The following is a 20,826-nucleotide window of genomic DNA, read 5'->3' as shown; positions in this document are numbered from 1 at the left end:
ATTAAAACTCAATCACTGCCAGACGATGTGCATAAAGGTGTCCTCTCCAGTACCAGGGTTTTTGTCATTTTCACTCAAAGGGACCCACAGAATATTGAGTTTTAGGACAGCATAAACATTCAACTCATCGTAAGATACCTTAGACTCTCTTCTTTGAATCAGAAAAAAAGTTAATTCCTAAATTATATCGGTCTGGGGTTATATGAGCTTGAAATGAGGGTGGCTGTTCAAATTACAATGCAATACATATACAGTAAAGTCTCGGGAGTCGGAAAAAATATTGATATAACCGGACTATCGAAATATCCAATCCTGCGGCATGTAAATTGTCTCCTTGCGTCCATAGAAATAGTAATGTAATAAGCAGTACTATCGATATAACCGATATCGATATAACGAGACTTTACTGTATATTGGTTTATATAGCAATTTAACAACAGCTGAAGCTGTAACAAAGCGCTAACATGGGGAAAAAAAAGGAAATGCTGCCCCCTTGTGGGAGGGAAAACATTGCCAGAGATCTGTCCAGTGCTTTGTATGTATTTTGTGGATTGACTCATACAAACCTAAACAATATGGCTGTGTTAGGATTTGCTGAGTCTTCTGTTGTAGCGTGACACATTTACAGCTTGGAGCCACACGTGCACATTGGCAAAACTGGTACAAATCGTTGCGCTGAGGTCCAATAAATAGCCAAAGTGAAAAATTACACACCCTAAAGCAGGGGTCGGGAACTCGCGGCTCAGGAGCCGCATGTGGCTCTTTCACCCCCCTGCTGCGGCTCCCTGCGGCTTTAGAAAATAAATAATGAGTATTTAATTTAATGTATATTATTTTAGTTCGTAAAATGTAATTCTAAATTTGAAGATTATGGTGATTATAAATAATACAAAATAAAACGTATTCAATTTTTTTGTCGTTCATAATATACGTCACAACCATCGACAGTGGACGTATATCCGGTCACAACCGCCAAATTGGGCACAATTTCTTGAATTTTTCAACCCCCAGGTAGGCCAACTATGGATAAATCTAAAAAAAGAAAAAGAAAACAGAACGTTTAATGATACGTGGGCAGATTCGTTCGCCTTCACTGCTGACGAGACGGGTTTACCGGTATGCTTAATATGTAATGAGATGTTAGCAAACAACAAAAAGTCAAATGTCGCAAGACATTTCCAGAACAAACACACAGCCTTTGCTCAAAAATATCCGAGTGAAAAAGAGCCGTTTCGGAACTGATGCGGAAGGCCGATCAGAGCAAAAATCATTTTATGAAGTGGATGATCATAGAGCCCTGATGTGCAGGACCAGAAATCACATTAACCAGGTGATAAATATTGTATTTGCCATTTTGCAAATGTTCTTTTTTTTTTCAAATAGACATTTTTTTTTTTCCCCAAGATGGCGCCCGAGTAGGCAGCCATCAGCAAGTGCTCTCACGAGCCTTGCTTTTTTTAGTTGTTTTTGTCTTATTTTGTTTTCTTTTGTCACTTTATGTTGTTGTGCGTCACGTGGAACGGATACAGATTGTTTTTCAGCATTTTTGGCCACGACAATCATCAAGGAGGAGACTGTGCTGAGCGGTTGCGCCTTTCGGCAGCATGAATATGCCAGTACTGTGTTTGGTTGAATGGGAGGAATGTCGGAGCCATTTGACTACCATCGCTGGATAGCTCTGGGGCCATTGTGCTTTTTTTTGCGGCTGTAATGGGCAGCATCTACACAGCCCCGCTTTGTTCAGTGGAAAGGTCAGTGCTGGTGGACAGTCTGCGGTTGGATGGATGCATGGCTTGAGGAGCCCGCGATAAGAAGAAAGCAGCGTCAGCGCAGAGCGCCGATGCGTATGTGGAACTGTCGCGGCTTGGAATTGAAGCGGATTTATGTGGGACAGGAGATGTGAGACAATGTCTTTTCGTCAATGGATGCTACAGCTTCGTGTTTGCTGTCAACATTTAGCTTGTAGTAGATGTACAAATTCCACCATGACGTCCCTGATCCACTGCTGACATGGATGCTTTGATCCTCTCCTCTTTCAATTAGAACTGCTTCATGTCATCACAAAGATGGTACAGCAAGTCCTGAAGAATTGGATTGGATTGGATTGGATATGCCTTTATTAGTCTCACAGTGTACAGAATGAATGACTCTCTGACTTTGTGTTGTCATATTTGTTATTTTTTTCAAAATTTTTTTCCCAAGATGGCGGCGCGTGAACACGCAGCGGCTCCCCTCTCCCGGCAAATTGGCGTTTTCATGTTTATGTTTGTTAAAGTAATTATAAGTGCCTTGCATGCTGGGTCCGAGAGCACAGTAATTTCATCTGTGCTGTATGTCATGCATATTAGCATATTTGACAATAAAGCTTACTTTGACTTTGAGTATTATATTTGAAAGTAATCTTCAACCCAACGTCTTTTTTCGGAATTTAAAATGTTTTTGTTGCGTGCAGAAATGTAATTTCGCTTCTCTGCAACAGTTCATTGATTCATAAATGCAACACACTATAGTTTGTTTATGCATACATAAAGGTAAAAAAAACGATGCAGTGTTGTCTTCATTTTAAATGTCAAAAGGATTTTGTGGCTCCCAGTGTTTTCTTTTCTGTGGGAAATGAGTCCAAATGGCTCTTTGAGTCATAAAGGTTGCAGACCCCTGCCCTAAAGGGACAGAAAGGGATCTTTATTTGTTCCAACATAGAATCGAAGAAGATGGGGTAAAAAAAAAAAAGATTTACACCAGAGTAAAGCTTTACTTACATAATGAATCAATAGACAGTGATTAGTTCATCAATATTTGCAAATCGACTGCAGACTCTGAGCATCATTATTTATTCCTCATTAACGCTGAAGCAGCTGCACTGACCAATATCTTGTCTTTTGTTTATTCATGATGACATGAACATGAGTCACTCTATTTGTGACACCCGCCTCCATATTGATTGTGGTCATTATCTCTCTACTTCTGAAACCTTCAAGAATTGTCCCAATTAACGTTGGATCACATGACAGTGTGCAAACCGTTACAGCTACTTTGCAAAAAATGTAACAGATGACATATTTTCACTGCCATTTTTATTTATTTTTTTTTTTCTGACATGTACTAAATAGCAAAAACAAGCCATACAAAAATCCCCGCCGGTCCTTCAGTGTTGCTGTTTGCCACTTGGCAGCTTCCCTGACCAGCTTTCTTCTCATCTTTTCATGAATTTAAAACGGACATTCAGTCCTTGGTGACAGAATTGTTGTGCCCATTTTTGTTTCCACTTGATGAATGGAAAATATATATTTTTTGCTGCTACGGAGCGATTTCAAGAACATTCGGCGTCATAGCAAACAATGTGACATCTTCAGACCAATTTGCATTTAAAGGACAACCGACATCTGCGGACAAGTTGTGTCCATAATTTGTAAAATGGCTTCAAATGACTTCTACTGAGTGTATTTTACAAAGATTCCACCGCATATAGCTATATTTTACGTTTTAAGACTCGCGCTGAATATTCCGGAAGTCTTGTTTTTGAGTTGGTGACGAGTCCTCACCCTACGTCACTGAAGGAACGCCCCTCACCGAGAAAGGACATATCTTGCATTACCTCAATGCACTTTGTTTGGTCTGAAAACTTCGTGTTCATCCGTGTTGATGGCAAAATTAGAAGGAAAACACATAACTAACGCGATGGTGAATCGTTGTGTGTTGCGCCAATACTTCTACGGTGTATTTGATGTTCGCTGACAAAACATCCCAGGCGACAATTTACACGGAGCTTTGTCGCCCTCTTCTGCCTTTTTTTGGGTACTGTGAGTACTAAAGAGTTTGTCACTACATTTCTCTCCAGATGCATCAAAATGACCGGAATAAATTTTTTAATCTATTTCAAACATGTATGCTTTCCTCATCAGACATATTTAAATCATATTCATAACTGGATGAGTAACAACAAAGCATATTCTCCGAATCTGAAGCCATTGTTTTCATTCTCCAGCAAGGCAAGATGTCTTCGGGTGACACCACGAACAAGGGGGCGGGACCTTCTGAAACTGGCCACTTCCGGGTTCAATTTGAAGTAGTTTTTGGACACTTTAAGTTATTTTTATTGGTGTTTTGCATTTGACTAAAAATATCATACTACGTGTTTTGCATATTTTAGATGCTATAAAACGTTTTTCTGATGTCAGTTAGGAAACAAAAAAGTGATGTCGGTTGTCCTTTAAACAGCTGTCATCACTGCAGTGAATTTCTTTTATTTTCTTTTTAACTTTGTTCTAAAAATAAGCAATCAGACATTGAAGATAGATTGACCGACCCGTTTTTTTTTCTTTTCCCTTTGGCGAATGAATTATATTTTGTGTTGAGAAGCCTTTTCACTGAACAACGTGCGCCCGTAGTTGGATTTCAAATACTTCCTGACACTTGCAGGTACAGTAAAGTCTCGTTATATCGATATTCAAGGGAATCCGAAAAAATATCGATATAACCGGGACTATCGATATATCCGACCCTGTTTGCATGTAATTTTCTCCGTGCGTGCATAGAAATAGTATCGATATAACCGGGACTATCGATATATCCGATATCGATATAACGAGACTTTACTGTATTTATATATTTTATGTTGACATACAAATGAAGAGATATTTTGATAAGCTTCTCTAATTTTAGAGCTACTGATGTCCCCTGGATGCTCATTTGTTTAATAATGCCTTATATAAACCGTTGTATAAATTTATGATGTTGGCAGCACTCCATTATCACATACAGAAGACTGGTTGTTCTCTCACAGCCACTATTGCGCTAACGATTGTTGTTATCAAAACGAGCAGCTTCTTCAAAAATGGTATTTTCAAACCAAAAGGCGTGACAAGAAGACTAATGTTGAAAAACAAGCTGATGCCCACTGTTATGAATGTGTACTGCTCATAACAATAAAAGAATCACAAGCGTGTTCAGCCGACTTTCTTGAAATCTGATTATGAGCAGCAACTAAAATGTTGTGATGTTTATCTGCAGGATAATGCACTGGGCGAGGCGTATCGAGCAGGAGATTGACAGAGTCTTTCAGCACATCAGTGGAGCTCAGCAGTTGAAAGGGGTGAGTCTCATACTCTGTTTTCTTTTTAGGTTTGGCTCTTACTCATTCAGGATACATTAAGTCCACAAGACGCGCATGTGAAATAAGTGCAGATCACAGGTGCATATCGCATGACAGAAACAGCTTTAGTCTCTTTCCTTCAGATGTTCTGGGCAGAGCGATAAATGTTGTATAATGACGTGTTGCAGTTTGCTTGAACAGACAAACATCAGTTGGAAAAGCTTAAAAAGCATCTTGTGTTTTAAAAATGCAATATTTGATCAATTTTGCATCGACATTCCAACAAAGGAAAAGGGGAAGAAGCACATTTAAATCGTAAAATGTTTCATTTAAAAATTTTATACTGGAGAACATATCACATTTTTGGTTTTAATTAATGTGTGTGTGTGTGTGTGTGTGTGTGTGTGTGTGTGTGTGTGTGTGTGTGTGTGTGTGTGTGTGTGTGCGTGCGTGCGTGCGTGCGTGCGTGCGTGCGTGCGTGTGTGTGTGTGTGTGTGTGTGTGTGTGTGTGTGCGTGTGCGTGCGTGCGTGTGTGTGTGTGTGTGTGTGTGTGTGTGTGTGTGTGATTGATACCTTGCACAAAAAACAAAAAAACAAAATTGAGCCGCTCCATAACATTTTATCATAACATAAATTAGTGATGAAAAAAAGTTAGATTCATTTATTTTGTATTCATTATTTTATTTACCCAGTCCCCCGTATTATAAATGAATCCATGCGCTTTATTATTCTTATTTTTAGATGATGTAATTATGGTTTACCAACCAATTATTTCAGAAAATAAATGGAACATAATATTGTTTAAAATGATTGGATAAAATAAATTAACTCATTAACTGCCAGACGATGTGCAAAAATGTGTCCACTCCAGTGCCAGGGTTTTTGTCATTTTCACTCAAATTGCAGGACCTACAAAATATTGAGTTTTAGGATTATATAAACATTCAATTCAAACTTTAGACTCTCTTCTTTCATCAGAAAAAAAAAGATAATTCCAAAGTTATATCGTTATGGCGTTATCTGAGCTTGAAATGGGGGCAGCTGTACAAAATACAATACAATATATACATATTGATTCATATAGCGCTTTAACAACAGCTGAAACTGTAACAAAGTGCTAACATGGACAAATAGCAAATGCTGCCCCTTTCTAGAAGGAAAAAACATTGCCAGAGGTCTGACTAGCGCTTTATCGGCACCCATCCGTAAGAAAATAAATTTGGGAATAGCAACGAATGAGTTTTACAATATAAAAAGGAACAAAAAATCAATGCATTGTCTGCATGTTTCACGGGCCATATTTCTTCCACCCTTGTTTTGGAGAAAATCCAGTCATCTGGCATTTGCTGACTTTGATCGCAAAGGGAGTATCAGGCTGAAATTCAGCCTGATTACCATTTCATATGTTTCCTCTGTTCCCTCGCTGCTTCTCCGGAGGCGTCGCAACGAGAAAAAACAAAAACGCTCAAGAAGAAGCAAAATAAACGCTGATCTAATCCTTGATCGCCACTGATTGTTCGTCTCATGCGGAGGTCCATTTCCTCACTCGACTAAGCCCTTCATTTGCTTTCAAAAGTCATCTTAAATTATCATGATGCCTTATATAAACCGTTGTATAAATTTATGATGTTGGCAGCACTCCATTATCACATACAGAAGACTGGTTGTTCTCTCACAGCCACTATTGCGCTAACGATTGTTGTTATCAAAACGAGCAGCTTCTTCAAAAATGGTATTTTCAAACCAAAAGGCGTGACAAGAAGACTAATGTTGAAAAACAAGCTGATGCCCACTGTTATGAATGTGTACTGCTCATAACAATAAAAGAATCACAAGCGTGTTCAGCCGACTTTCTTGAAATCTGATTATGAGCAGCAACTAAAATGTTGTGATGTTTATCTGCAGGATAATGCACTGGGCGAGGCGTATCGAGCAGGAGATTGACAGAGTCTTTCAGCACATCAGTGGAGCTCAGCAGTTGAAAGGGGTGAGTCTCATACTCTGTTTTCTTTTTAGGTTTGGCTCTTACTCATTCAGGATACATTAAGTCCACAAGACGCGCATGTGAAATAAGTGCAGATCACAGGTGCATATCGCATGACAGAAACAGCTTTAGTCTCTTTCCTTCAGATGTTCTGGGCAGAGCGATAAATGTTGTATAATGACGTGTTGCAGTTTGCTTGAACAGACAAACATCAGTTGGAAAAGCTTAAAAAGCATCTTGTGTTTTAAAAATGCAATATTTGATCAATTTTGCATCGACATTCCAACAAAGGAAAAGGGGAAGAAGCACATTTAAATCGTAAAATGTTTCATTTAAAAATTTTATACTGGAGAACATATCACATTTTTGGTTTTAATTAATGTGTGTGTGTGTGTGTGTGTGTGTGTGTGTGTGTGTGTGTGTGTGTGTGTGTGTGTGTGTGTGTGTGCGTGCGTGCGTGCGTGCGTGCGTGCGTGCGTGCGTGTGTGTGTGTGTGTGTGTGTGTGTGTGTGTGTGCGTGTGCGTGCGTGCGTGTGTGTGTGTGTGTGTGTGTGTGTGTGTGTGTGTGATTGATACCTTGCACAAAAAACAAAAAAACAAAATTGAGCCGCTCCATAACATTTTATCATAACATAAATTAGTGATGAAAAAAAGTTAGATTCATTTATTTTGTATTCATTATTTTATTTACCCAGTCCCCCGTATTATAAATGAATCCATGCGCTTTATTATTCTTATTTTTAGATGATGTAATTATGGTTTACCAACCAATTATTTCAGAAAATAAATGGAACATAATATTGTTTAAAATGATTGGATAAAATAAATTAACTCATTAACTGCCAGACGATGTGCAAAAATGTGTCCACTCCAGTGCCAGGGTTTTTGTCATTTTCACTCAAATTGCAGGACCTACAAAATATTGAGTTTTAGGATTATATAAACATTCAATTCAAACTTTAGACTCTCTTCTTTCATCAGAAAAAAAAAGATAATTCCAAAGTTATATCGTTATGGCGTTATCTGAGCTTGAAATGGGGGCAGCTGTACAAAATACAATACAATATATACATATTGATTCATATAGCGCTTTAACAACAGCTGAAACTGTAACAAAGTGCTAACATGGACAAATAGCAAATGCTGCCCCTTTCTAGAAGGAAAAAACATTGCCAGAGGTCTGACTAGCGCTTTATCGGCACCCATCCGTAAGAAAATAAATTTGGGAATAGCAACGAATGAGTTTTACAATATAAAAAGGAACAAAAAATCAATGCATTGTCTGCATGTTTCACGGGCCATATTTCTTCCACCCTTGTTTTGGAGAAAATCCAGTCATCTGGCATTTGCTGACTTTGATCGCAAAGGGAGTATCAGGCTGAAATTCAGCCTGATTACCATTTCATATGTTTCCTCTGTTCCCTCGCTGCTTCTCCGGAGGCGTCGCAACGAGAAAAAACAAAAACGCTCAAGAAGAAGCAAAATAAACGCTGATCTAATCCTTGATCGCCACTGATTGTTCGTCTCATGCGGAGGTCCATTTCCTCACTCGACTAAGCCCTTCATTTGCTTTCAAAAGTCATCTTAAATTATCATGATACTTCATTGAAACGTCAGTGTCAGTCGGTCTGCATTCCTGGCAAGGTGGAGCGCAGATCATGTGAGTGGGGGCAAAGAGAGGCATGTTCGGGGAAGAAGTGTGGGAGCGTGGGCACATGTCCTCTCTGTTTTGTGTCACAATGAGCAGATGGTCAGCCTGCACCAAAGCCTGGATGCAAGCTGCACATGGTCATTCCATCCGCAATAATTCCTTCGTGCTCAGGCTGCTGCAGACAATGATGAGGAAAAGATGTTATGAAACAACATCACTGCTGTGCAAAATTCCTTTCTTTCGTGACAGCCAATGACAAATGAGGCCCAAGACTCAGGGTGGGAAATTGTTTTTCTCAGTGGCCATCTTCAATCTTTTCTTTTGGGAAAAAGAAGTAAAGGGTATAAAGTATGTGTTTTTCCATCACGGTTTGGTTGGGGGCCGCCACAAAAATGGACAAAATCTGACTTCAACGGACAGTTAGAAAGACAGAAAAAAAAAATAATTGGCACCAACCTACCCACTGCAAGAATCAAGACAAGCGCACGGAAAATGCTACTTTACCCTCCGCACTTTGCCCACCACCTTTTTCATGACAAATGAGGCCTAAGACTCAGGGTGGGAAATTGTTTTTCCTCACTGGCCATCTTAAATCCTATTTTTTTGAGGGGCGGGGGAGAAGTAAAGGGTGTAAAGTACGTGTTTTTCCATCACGGTTTGGTTGGGGGCCGCCACAAAAAATGGACAAAATCTGACTTCAACGGACAGTTGAAGGCACAAAAGGTTCGAGCCTCGTGTTGCACCCAAAAGCCGCCAGATGGCCAGAAGAGGGCGTCCAAGCGCCATATAAGGAATTTATCAGCCTGTGTAAACGGAGGTGGCCACAGGATGTCGCCATTTTGTGCCTCTTTTTTTGGGTGAGAGATTCTCCCCCAATGTTGCCTCAAAATGCCACAAATAAATTCTTTAATCGATTGCAAACATGTATGCTTTCCTCTTCAGAACTAGTTGAATCATATTCATCACTGGATGTGGAACAAGAAAGCATATTATCCGAATCTGAGGCCATTGTTTTGATTCACTAGCAATGCAAGACGTCTTGGCGTGACGTCACGAACTACCCAATTCACAGCTCATTTTTTTTGCTGATTTCGGACACAAGTCATTTTTATTGGTGTTTTGCATTTGCATCAGTTAAAAAACAAAAAAGTGACGTTGGTTGTCCTTTGCTCATAAATAATGTAAAATGCACACAGAGTATTTTCATGTCAACGGAACTGATGGGAAAATGTTATCAAATGTGCCTTTGTGATACTTTTAAACGCAAGCCACGTAGCTCTGAACATTCACATTGTTATAAATACCAAGTTGGCGTACCACTGTTGGATACCAAGAGTTACGTGGTTGTACCTAATATCTGAGTAAGGATTCGAAATAGAATCGCACAGTAATGCTATTCCCTCGTGACAACCGCTTCAAAGAACATGTGCGAAGAGATGTGAAAAGCAGCAACCTTCCCCCCACCCCTTCTGTGCCTTCTGAATTTAAAATATAAAAAGACTTTGTGATGTAAATCCTCAAGCTTCAATATTAAAGATGATGGATTTTTAAATAAAAGAGTCTGCTGTGTAATCTGCTCTTGGGAAAATGCTCCACAGATATACAATGAAGAAAGGAGACACTTTAATTTGGTGAAAAATCAACCTCGAAAGATCGTGGAGAAGGTGGCTTCCGATATTGAGAAACTTCTAGCCAAGAAGCGCAAAGCTCTCGAAGTAAGTGTTAATTTTTTTACTTCATAATTAACATTCTCATGCAATCCCGTAATCCGATCACATGATTAAATATCCACTATCTTCATTTCTGTGTTTTTTCCAACAGAGGCTCGCTACTGAGGCTGAACGGCTCCAGCTAGAGCATCCTTGGCAGGATAGCATCAAGGTCAATTTCATGCACTTTCTATAAGTACCGCTTAAAAACATACTTAGCTATCCGAAATATGTCGTGAGATTTTCCTCACATTACCTTTAAGGGACAACCGACGTCTCCGGACAAGTTGTGGCCATAATTTGTAAAATGGCTTCAAATGACTTCTACTGAGCGTATTTTACAAAGATTCCACCGCATGTAGCTATATTTTACGTTTTAAGACTCGCGCTGAATATTCCGGAAGTCTTGTTTTTGAGTTGGTGACAAGTCCTCACGTTACGTCACTGAAGGAACGCCCCTAACCGAAAAAAAGGACACATTGTAGCAGTCCTTCCATCACGTCAATGCATTTTGCTGTACTTGTTTGGTCTGAAACTGAACTTCGTGTTGCACCAAAAAGAGGCAGAAGAGGGCGACAAAACTCCGTGTAAGGAATTAATCAGCCTGTGGAAACGGGCTGATTAATTCCATACACGGAGCTTTGTCGCCATTTTCTGCCTCTTTCCTGGTACGCTACATTGCAGTCCAGATGCCTCAAAATGAGACGGAAGGACTTCTTTAATCGACTGCAAACATGTATGCTTTCATACATGTATCATATTAATATTCATAACTGGATGAGTAACAAGAAAGCATATTCTCCGAATCTGACGGCATCGTTTTGATTCTCGAGTAAGGCAAGACATCTTGGCGTGACACCACGGACAAGGGGGCGGGACCTTCTGAAACTGGCCACTTCCGGTTTCAAATTTTTGCAGATTTTGAACACTTGAAGTCATTTTTATTGGTGTTTTGCATTTGACTAAAAATATCATACTGCATGTTTTGGGTGCTTTAGATGCTATAAAACGTTTTTCTGATGTCAGTTAGGAAACAAAAAAGTGATGTCGGTTGTCCTTTAAATATATTTCACAATGAAAGATGTCAAACATTGAATCAGACATAAAAGGAGAACGACAAATCTTGCTTCCTTGACTTGAAATTATCCTTTACTACATCGACTACTGTTGCTTGTGATTATTTTTCATTCCGGAATCTTTGACAAACTCAGATCATTTTTACCAAATCTAATCGTGTTCAGTATCTTTTATTTATGACTGACACTCTCGAATGTTTCAAGCATTGCTGCCGCTAAAAGGCTCCGAACAACAACAGCAACAAAAAAAAAAAACTCTTCAGAGCTCAAATGTGATGCGAAAATAGAAACATATCCGACTGAGTGAAGATGCTATACTTATTCTGAAGGATGTTAGGGTTTGGGGAAAAAAATGACATGAACAGATGGTAACGTTCTGCCTGAGACTGATTCATGTGTGGTAAAAAGCAGCAAATACTTGGACTTGAAATACTTGCTCCTAAAGTGTTTTGTCACTGCTCACAATGACTTATTGTTGTCTGTTTATTTAAATGTAGCAATGATGCAAGTAGTTCTAACATTGAATTGGATTAGCCTTTATTAGTCTCGCAGTGGAGAAATTTACATTACACAGCAGCAAAGTGATCAAAGTAAGAGGAAAGGAAAGGAAGAAGTAGAAAAACAAAGTACAGGAGCTGCTCTAAAGGTGCCATCTTGAAGTCAAACAACAAACAAAAAACTAAATAACAAATAATGTAACCCAACACAAGAGACACAGACAGTCGTTCAATCTTAAGCACTTTCTGAACCATCTTTGTTGCATGAAGCAGTTCTAGATGAAAGAGGAGAGGATCAAAGTGTCCTTTTCACCAGTGAATCAGGGATGTCATGGTGAAATGTGCATGCACGTCTGCTACACGCTAAATGTTGAAAGCAAACACGAAGCTGTAGCATCCATTGACGAAAAGAGATTGTCTCACATCTCCTGTCCCACGTAAATCCGCTTCGATTCCAAGCCGCGACAATTCCACATACGCATTGGTGCATCCTTAATATGTTTACTTGTTTTTTAAACCATTCATTGTTTTAAATGCCCTTCATATGTATTCTTAGGAGCTGGACATGGCCTACTACGACTCTAAGGCAGAGCTGGATCATGTGAGTAACTACCTCTAATTTGAAAAATTAGAGGCACAAGGTAGGCCTGAAAGTCACCTTTTTTTTCTTGAACAGATCATTTAAATATTTTGCTATTATCTAGTCACACTGATAAAATAATTTCGTGTAGAATTCCTCCTCTAAATTAAAGTATTTTTTTAATAATACAACGTCCAATAGGATATGTCCATGGGTATTGAATTTAAAAGTTAAATAGAACTGAACATAATAATACAAAAAGTGTAAACCATTGCATAGTTTGAATATGAGACAGTTACTGTCCATTATGCGGCTTTCGATACATGTTGTTGTTGTTTATTTCATCATAGTATTCCCTGGATGGAGAGAACGAATTGGATAACCCTTCCCATATCAAATTGGAGTTCGTATACGACCCCAACTTCAAAAACAACGTCAACTACTCTTACACGGCTGTTCAGATTCCCACAGACATTTATAAAGGAGGCAAGTGAAGTTCACACCCCGGAAGATTGTATTTTGTAGCCGTTGTATTCCCAAACTGTGTCTTTTTCCCATCAGCGCCGGTCATTCTCAACGAGCTCAACTGGACGCAAGCGCTGGAAAAAGTCTTTATGGAGAACAGTCGGGAGGATCCATCACTACTCTGGCAAGCGTTTGGCAGTGCCACGGGGGTGACGCGCTACTATCCGGGTAGATTTACTGACAGTGAACTGCTGTCATGTCACATGTTTGGAATGAAGCCAGTCAATCATACTTCTGGTTTTATTTATTTACTTATTTTTATTTTTATTTTGGGGGGGGGGATGCAGCCAGTCCATGGAAAGCCCCAGATAAAATTGACCTGTATGACGTCAGGAGGAGACCCTGGTAATTCAACTCAGACGTTCTATACATTCAGCGCCCGTGTGGAGGTTTATGCTTTCTTTTCTTCTGCCACAGGTACATTCAAGGTGCTTCCTCCCCCAAAGACATGGTCATTCTTGTTGATGTGTAAGTTATGCTTACGCTTCTAATTTGGTGAACAAATTGAATTTGTATCACAAGGTACCAATTTAGGGCAGCCTGTTAGTCGAGTGATTAGCAAGCCGGTATCACAGTGCAGAGGTCGTGACCCGGTCCGGCCTCCCTGTGTGGAGTTTGCATGTACTCCCCGGGCCCGCGTGGGTTTTCTTCGGGTCCTCCGGTTTACTCACACATTCCAAAAACATGCATGGCAAGCTGATTGAACGCTCCAAAATGTTCCGAGGTGTGAGTGTGAGCCTGGATAGTTGTTTTTTGTGTCTGTGTGCCATGCTTTTGGCTGGCAACCAATTTAGGGTGTGTCCTGCCTAGTGCCCGAAGACTGCTGGGATAGGCTCCAGCACCCTCCGCCACCCTAATAAGGAATAAGCTGAACAGAAAATTGATGGATGGATGGATGGATGGAAGTTACCAATTTGTATCTCTAGGTACCAACTTGTATCTCAAGGTACAAACCTTAAGGATACAAATTCAATTTGTTCACCACGCTGGAATCCAAATGATCACCAATTAAATCAATGGAAATGCCATTCACCCCCGTACTTTATCTTATGGACTTTGAGGCAAAAATCATGAAAGTCTTTTTGTTTTATGTTAACTCATTCACTGCCATTTGATAATTTATTCTGGAATTGAAAAGCATGACTAAAGCACCATTCCCCAATTTGTTTGGGTTTTTTTTTTTTTTTGAATGTTTATGTAGTCTTAACACTCAGTCAGTTTGAGTGAAAATGACAAAAACCCTGGCACTGGAGTCGACTCATTTTTGCATAGTGTCTGGCAGTGAATGGGTTAATTCTATTTTGCTTCATAATTTCTTTTTCCGGCACACTGGGTCTATATTTAGTCATGTGATTTTTTTAATCATGGGTATTTCTATTCCAGGAGCGGCAGTGTCAGTGGACTCACACTTAAGCTGATCAAGGCGTCTGTGATGGAAATGCTGGACACTCTGTCCGATGATGACTACGTCAACGTGGCACGGGTTGGTGTCTTTTCATTATTGTCCTCATTCCAGGCTTTGTCAGCGTTTCACAATTTCTGTTAACTATGATGTTTTGGCTTTAGTTCAGTGAGAAGGCAGAGGCAGTGGTTCCTTGTTTCAAACATCTGGTCCAGGCCAACGTGCGCAATAAGAAAATCTTTAAAGAGGCAGTGCAACAGATGCAGGCCAAAGGCACCACGGACTACAAGTCGGGATTTCATTTCGCCTTTAATCAGCTGCTGAATGCAAGTGAATCTCTTTGCCATCTGTCATTTTGCATAGTCACATATAGATGATTTTTTTTTCCATCTCGTATCAAAAGCACAAACAAAATATTAAGAATTGTTGTGTTTACTTTATGTCTTTTAACTAGTCTGGCCCGGGGCCTAAATGTGGCCCGTGGTCAATTTTTATCCGGCCCGCAGTGGACGTCATAAAACTAATAACGTATAACCCCCATGTAGAATTAATACATTGTGGGCAGTAGCGCTGTTACCTGCGTGTGCTAAATGCTGCCATCTAGAGGCTCAAATAGGAACAGAAAATTTGTATGTGAGTAATTGACTGGAGTATCCCCCAATTCTCTAAAATGACGATTTTCTAAAAAAAATAAGTTGAATGAATCAGAATCAGAAAACCTTTAACTTAATCCCTGCCTTTCACAAATTTATTCGGTCCCGCCCCCTTCTTCGTGACGTCACGCTAGAATCAAAACAATGGCTTCAGATTCGGAAAATATGCTTTCTTGTTACACGTCCAGTTATGAATATGATTCAAATAGTTCTGAAGAGGAAAGCATACATGTTTGCAATCGATTAAAGTATTTATTGCATGCCATTTTGAGGCAACATTGGGGAGAAATCTATCACTAAAAAAGAGGCAGAAAATGGCGACCAACCTCCTGTGAGGAATCAATCAGCCCGTTTCCACAGGCTGATAAATTCCTTATACGGAGCTTGGTCGCCCTCTTCTGGCTCTTTTTGGTGCAACACAACGTTTTCAGACCAAACAAGCACAGCAAAATGCATTTATGTGATGGAAGGACTGCTACAATGTGTCCTTTTTTTCGGTCAGGGGCGTTTCTTCACTGACGTCACGTACGGACTCGTCACCAACTCAAAAACAAGACTTCAGGAATATTCAGCGCGAGTTTTAAAACGTAAAATATAGCTATATGCGGTGGAATCTTTGTAAAATACGCTCAGTAGAAGTCATTTGAAGCCATTTCACAAATTATGGACACAACTTGTCCGGAGACGTCGGTTGTCCTTTAAGACAGCTGAAATTAAAATGAAAAAGCAAATGTGAAACACAAAATGACTTGCTGAAATTTTTATTAAATTAATTGTTGATAGATGCAACGAACATCCGCTAAGTTTGCCACACCCCCTACATTTTTAACACACCAAATTCGACCCTCTTTTTCTAACATTTTGGTCACTAGTGTGTTTTAAATATGTTTTTGTGCTCCAATTTCCCTTCAGAAAACAAACGTGCCACGGGCCAACTGCAATAAAATCATCATGCTTTTCACCGATGGAGGTGAGGACCGAGCTCAGGATGTCTTCATGCAGTACAACTGGCCCAACAAAACGGTCGGCTGCGTCTCGTCATTGTTTCATGCTCCAACTAGTCGGGGCAAAACATCTAAATGGAAACACGTTTTCTTCACCTAAAGGTTCGAGTTTTCACCTTTTCAGTCGGCCAGCACAATTACGACGTCACTCCCTTGCAGTGGATCGCATGCACAAATAAAGGTGAGCCTCACTCTTGTTTTGCTCTTGACTTCACTGTGCGTGTACTCAGCATCTCATGCGCACGGCATACCTTGCTCTGTCACCAGGTTACTATTTTGAGATCCGTTCCCTCTGTGCCATCAGGATTAACACGCAGGTGGGCCCCCCCGACATTCCCCCCCTCCACCATGTGACGCTCGTACACCGCCCACACACCAACATCTACAATCTAAGTCGTGTGTGTGTGTGTGTGTGTGTTCCAAAGCTGCTTCAGTCGTGTGGAAAATAATTGTTATGGTCTTTCAGGAGTACCTGGATGTGTTGGGACGGCCCATGGTTCTTGCAGGCGACGAAGCCAAGCAGGTCCAGTGGACCAACGTGTACCAGGATGCTTTGGTGAGACCGCGCCACAATACGTTCACGACTCAGTCGTCTTTATTAGATACACCCACAAATGCTGTATCAACAAAGTTAATACGTGTGAAATAATTTTACATCAGAAAAAGACTTATGAAACTCCCCCCCTTAACTCATTTGCTGCCATTCCCGAATTTCTTCCGGTTTTGGTTTTTCTTCCGGGATGCCAATAAAGCGCTGATCAGACCTCTGGCAATGTTTTTCCCTCCCACGAGGGGGCAGCATTTGTCTTTTGTATAGCCGCCCCCATTAAAAGCTCGGATAACACCAGACCCATATAACTTAGGAATTCACTCTTTTTTTCTGATGAAAGAAGAGAATCTAAGGTTTCTTATGCTGCATTAAATGTTTATTTAGTCCGAAAACTCGATATTCTGCGGCTCCTGTCATTTGAGTGAAAATGACAAAAACCCTGGCACTGGAGTGGACACATTTTTGCACATCGTCTGGCACTGAATTAGTTAATTTAACTTAGTTCTTTGACCTCGAGATGAGGCGGGAGAATTTTTTAGCATAAAATTTGAATAGGCATGAGCATAAAACAGCAAATAGGTGAGTTTTCCATTCAATAAGGTACCACTGTAACTAAACAAAGTTGTCAAGGCACAGAACTTTATTTTTTGGATCCCATATTAACAACTTTGTGGGCCTTTGCAGGGACTCGGGATGGTTGTAACTGGGACTTTGCCAGTGTTCAATCTCACAATGGATGGAAAACTACAGGTAAGAACATTGGAACAAAATGACATTAGATTTTTTATAGTCTCACACACATACATTCAACAAACTTCTTTTTGTCAACTAACATTGTTGTCATAAATGTTCATAATTTCTAATTAACACTTCCCATCTAAGTATTTTTGCCCTAAAAAATGTTTTTTTGATAGTACACAGCACATAACAGAGACTCACATAAAGATTGACAGGCAGAACTGATTTATTATTGTTAGAACGATTTTAGATGCCCTTCAATTATACCACAAAGAGAAAATCAGTTGATTTTTTGATGTGAAATTTAATGCCATTACAACGAATACGGTGTGTTCGCTCTTACTTTCAGAACCAGCTGATTTTAGGCGTCATGGGTGTCGACGTGCATCTCGATGAGATCAAGCGCCTGACACCACAGTACAGTGTATGGCCAGTTGATTTCAATTTCATTTTACCATTCTATTTATTTATTTTCCCTTCTTCCACTGGGCGTTAATATTCTTATTTCCTTACCAGCTCGGCGCCAACGGTTACATCTTTGCAATTGATCCGAATGGATATCTTCTGCTTCATCCCAATCTGCTGCCCAAGGTAATGTACAGCCCAGGATTTTGTTTTTAAATATATTTATCCCGCATTGAGTAAGATGAGGAACACTTTGTAGACACACAAGTGAATATTCAACAGCTCTTTAAAATGCTATTTTTACATCTCTTAGCTGGTGCATGTCCCAGAACCCGTGACACTGGATTTCTTGGATGCAGAAGTGGAGGACAGCAATAAAGAGGAGGTGAATACTTAGTGCGCCAAAAAAAAAAAAAGCCTTCCATATACCTTGCCCTCATTCGACTCATGTTTCAAGTTGTTACCGCGCCAGTGAGCAGGATTTTTTTTTCAAAACCACCCAAATATTCAGAGCACTTTGTGAGAGGCCGGCGACCCAGCTTCTGCTGCACGTTTGTTTGCAAAAAAAAACAACGTTTTTTTCTGTGCCGTAGATCCGACGCCAGATGATTGACGGGCGGTCAGGTGACATGCAGATCAAAACTCTTGTCAAGTCTGTTGACGAGGCAAGTAAAAAAAAACTGTGAAGCTATGTCTAAAAATAGCAGTTTCTTCGAAATATCCACTCAACACACGCATTTCACATGGCAGCTAATACACAAGTTGTAGCATAGTTGAAATTCTCCATTTTGAATTTACAAATATGCTTTTGATGGCTTTATTTCATTGCGTAATATGGACAGAAAATTAGGGACACATCTCAGAATACATGGACAGTAATAAATTCTCCATCACCTGCTTTATTGAAATGTCTCAGCTCATGCAGATCTGCCCGATATTGAGCCACATGACGGTAAAACAGTCCATGATAACAAGTAATAACATTTATAAAACGGCTCTAAATCTTCTCAAAAAATGTGCATCAACATTTCATCGAAGACTCTTAAATTGTTGACGACATTAACAACTCCTTCACCCTTCAAGCCCTACAGTGATCCCCCGCTACTTCTCGGTTCACTTAGGTTCAAGGCATAGCAGATTTTTTTTTCATAAAAAAAAAAGTAAAGAGAAAAAAAGCCAAATGACTCAGGATTTGTACATGGCTGTAGCTTGACTGGTTCCCAGTGCTGACGTCGACCAATGACAGCACAATATCCCATGATTGACAGCCATGTACACACACACACAGCTAGGGAAGTGTGCGTTCGTAAGAGAGAGAGGGAGGTTTTGTTTTTGTTTTTTTAAAGCAGCATTTGTCCCTAATTTGCATATATTCACCTATCGCGCGGGGGGGGGGGGGTCGTCCTACGATAAACGGGGGGATTACTGTATTTCCATAGATTTCCTTTACAGGAATTGGCAATGACATGCATGTGCTTTGATTTTTAGCAATACATTGATGAAGTGTACAGAGGTTACGCCTGGACCCCCATCAATGGTACAGATTACAGGTGAGTTTGTTTAACGTACATTATAATTTAAAACAGATTCTTATCTTAAAGACAGTGTATTGTCGGTGTTCAAATACCTGACATGTTTCGGAAGTAGATGCCGAAACATGTCAGGTATTTGAACACCGACAATAATGTTTTAAATTAGATGTCAAGTAGACAGGATGAACTTAATACAGTAAAGTCTCGTTATATCGATATTCAAGGGAGTCCGAAAAAATATCGATATAACCGGGACTATCGATATATCCGACCCTGTTTGCATGTAATTTTCTCTGTGCGTGCATAGAAATAGTATCGATATAACCGGTACTATCGATATATCCGATATCGATATAACGAGACTTTACTGTACAACTATAACGTACATTATGTTCGAACCGTCAAACGAAAACAGTTTCGCCCCTGTGTGTGTGCGCGCGCGCGTGTGTGTATGTGTCTGCTCATCCACACCACCCGCAGTCTGGGGCTGGTACTACCTCCGTACAATGAGTACTACATCCAGGCAGACCTCAGTGATGTGATGCTTCAACTTCAGTGTAAGTACTCGAAGGCAACACATGAAAGGACTTTGAATGCAAAGAAATAAAAAGTAACACAATTTGTGACTTGCAGACATGCAGTCATTACTACCGAGCTCCTTTGAATCTTCAGGACATGTCTTTCTTGCTCCAAGGTGCCATTTACATTATTTTTTTGTTTTTAATTTTTAATAAGTGATGTTAACATCTTCTGTACTCTACGCAGGGAATACTGCAAGCGCCTGCAGCTTTCGGACAACAACACGCAATTTTTGCAGAACTTTCTTTCCCTCATGCTGGAAATTTCTCCTGAGTCAGAGGAGTGTACGTCGCTTAGTTTGTCACAAGAACATCCTGGAACTCACTGTTAACTCATTCACTGCCAGACATATGCAAAACTGTGTCCACTTATGTGCCAGGGTTTTTGTCATTGTCACTCGAATTCCAGAACCCACAGAATATTGAGTTTTTGGACTACATAAACATTCAATGCAGCGTAAGAAACCTTAGACTATCTTCTTTCATCAGAAAAAAGAGTCAATTCCTAAGTTATATGGGTCGGGAGTTATATGAGCTTGAAATGAAATTTGGCTGTCCAAAATACAATGTAATACATACATATTGGTTTATATAGCGCTTTAAAAACAGCTGAAGCTGTAAGAAAGCACTAACATGAAAAACAAGGAAATTGTGCCCCCTTGTGGAAGGGAAAAACATTGCCAGAGATTTGGCTAGCGCTTTATCGCCACCCAAGCAAGAAAAAAAACAAAACCCGAACAAATTTGGGAATGGCGCTCTATGTCATATTTTCAATTCCTGAATACATTCGTGAATGGCAGTGAATGAGTTAAAGTGACATCGATGTGAGAGGTTTTTGTTTCTTCAAATT

General features: G+C 40.0%; 1 protein-coding gene across 3 annotated transcripts in view; it reads left to right on the top strand.

Annotated features, from left to right (window-relative positions):
- Positions 1 to 20,826, top strand: part of cacna2d2b (calcium voltage-gated channel auxiliary subunit alpha2delta 2b) — a 33,329-nt gene that overhangs the window by 3,680 nt on the left and 8,823 nt on the right. For 2 of the 3 annotated variants that reach the window (XM_089010137.1, XM_089010136.1), the window contains 23 exons: positions 6,998 to 7,079; positions 10,326 to 10,442; positions 10,549 to 10,608; positions 12,566 to 12,610; positions 12,940 to 13,075; positions 13,151 to 13,282; positions 13,402 to 13,459; positions 13,532 to 13,582; positions 14,498 to 14,597; positions 14,681 to 14,842; positions 16,082 to 16,192; positions 16,276 to 16,354; positions 16,441 to 16,490; positions 16,640 to 16,729; positions 17,408 to 17,473; positions 17,811 to 17,885; positions 17,978 to 18,052; positions 18,180 to 18,251; positions 18,460 to 18,531; positions 19,355 to 19,416; positions 19,879 to 19,955; positions 20,032 to 20,092; positions 20,164 to 20,261. In XM_089010137.1, coding sequence (XP_088866263.1) covers positions 6,998 to 7,079; positions 10,326 to 10,442; positions 10,549 to 10,608; positions 12,566 to 12,610; positions 12,940 to 13,075; positions 13,151 to 13,282; positions 13,402 to 13,459; positions 13,532 to 13,582; positions 14,498 to 14,597; positions 14,681 to 14,842; positions 16,082 to 16,192; positions 16,276 to 16,354; positions 16,441 to 16,490; positions 16,640 to 16,729; positions 17,408 to 17,473; positions 17,811 to 17,885; positions 17,978 to 18,052; positions 18,180 to 18,251; positions 18,460 to 18,531; positions 19,355 to 19,416; positions 19,879 to 19,955; positions 20,032 to 20,092; positions 20,164 to 20,261 — 1,931 coding nt within the window. Of the gene's footprint in view, positions 1 to 5,010; positions 5,093 to 6,997; positions 7,080 to 10,325; positions 10,443 to 10,548; positions 10,609 to 12,565; positions 12,611 to 12,939; positions 13,076 to 13,150; positions 13,283 to 13,401; positions 13,460 to 13,531; positions 13,583 to 14,497; positions 14,598 to 14,680; positions 14,843 to 16,081; positions 16,193 to 16,275; positions 16,355 to 16,440; positions 16,491 to 16,639; positions 16,730 to 17,407; positions 17,474 to 17,810; positions 17,886 to 17,977; positions 18,053 to 18,179; positions 18,252 to 18,459; positions 18,532 to 19,354; positions 19,417 to 19,878; positions 19,956 to 20,031; positions 20,093 to 20,163; positions 20,262 to 20,826 lie in introns of all 3 variants that reach the window. The other variant, XM_089010138.1, reaches the window with a different exon arrangement.

Source organism: Hippocampus bargibanti, linkage group LG12, assembly GCF_051943395.1.
Source record: "Hippocampus bargibanti isolate YZ-2025 linkage group LG12, ASM5194339v1, whole genome shotgun sequence".
NCBI classification, from domain to species: Eukaryota; Metazoa; Chordata; class Actinopteri; order Syngnathiformes; family Syngnathidae; genus Hippocampus; species Hippocampus bargibanti.
This window is presented reverse-complemented; position numbering and strand designations above follow the sequence as displayed.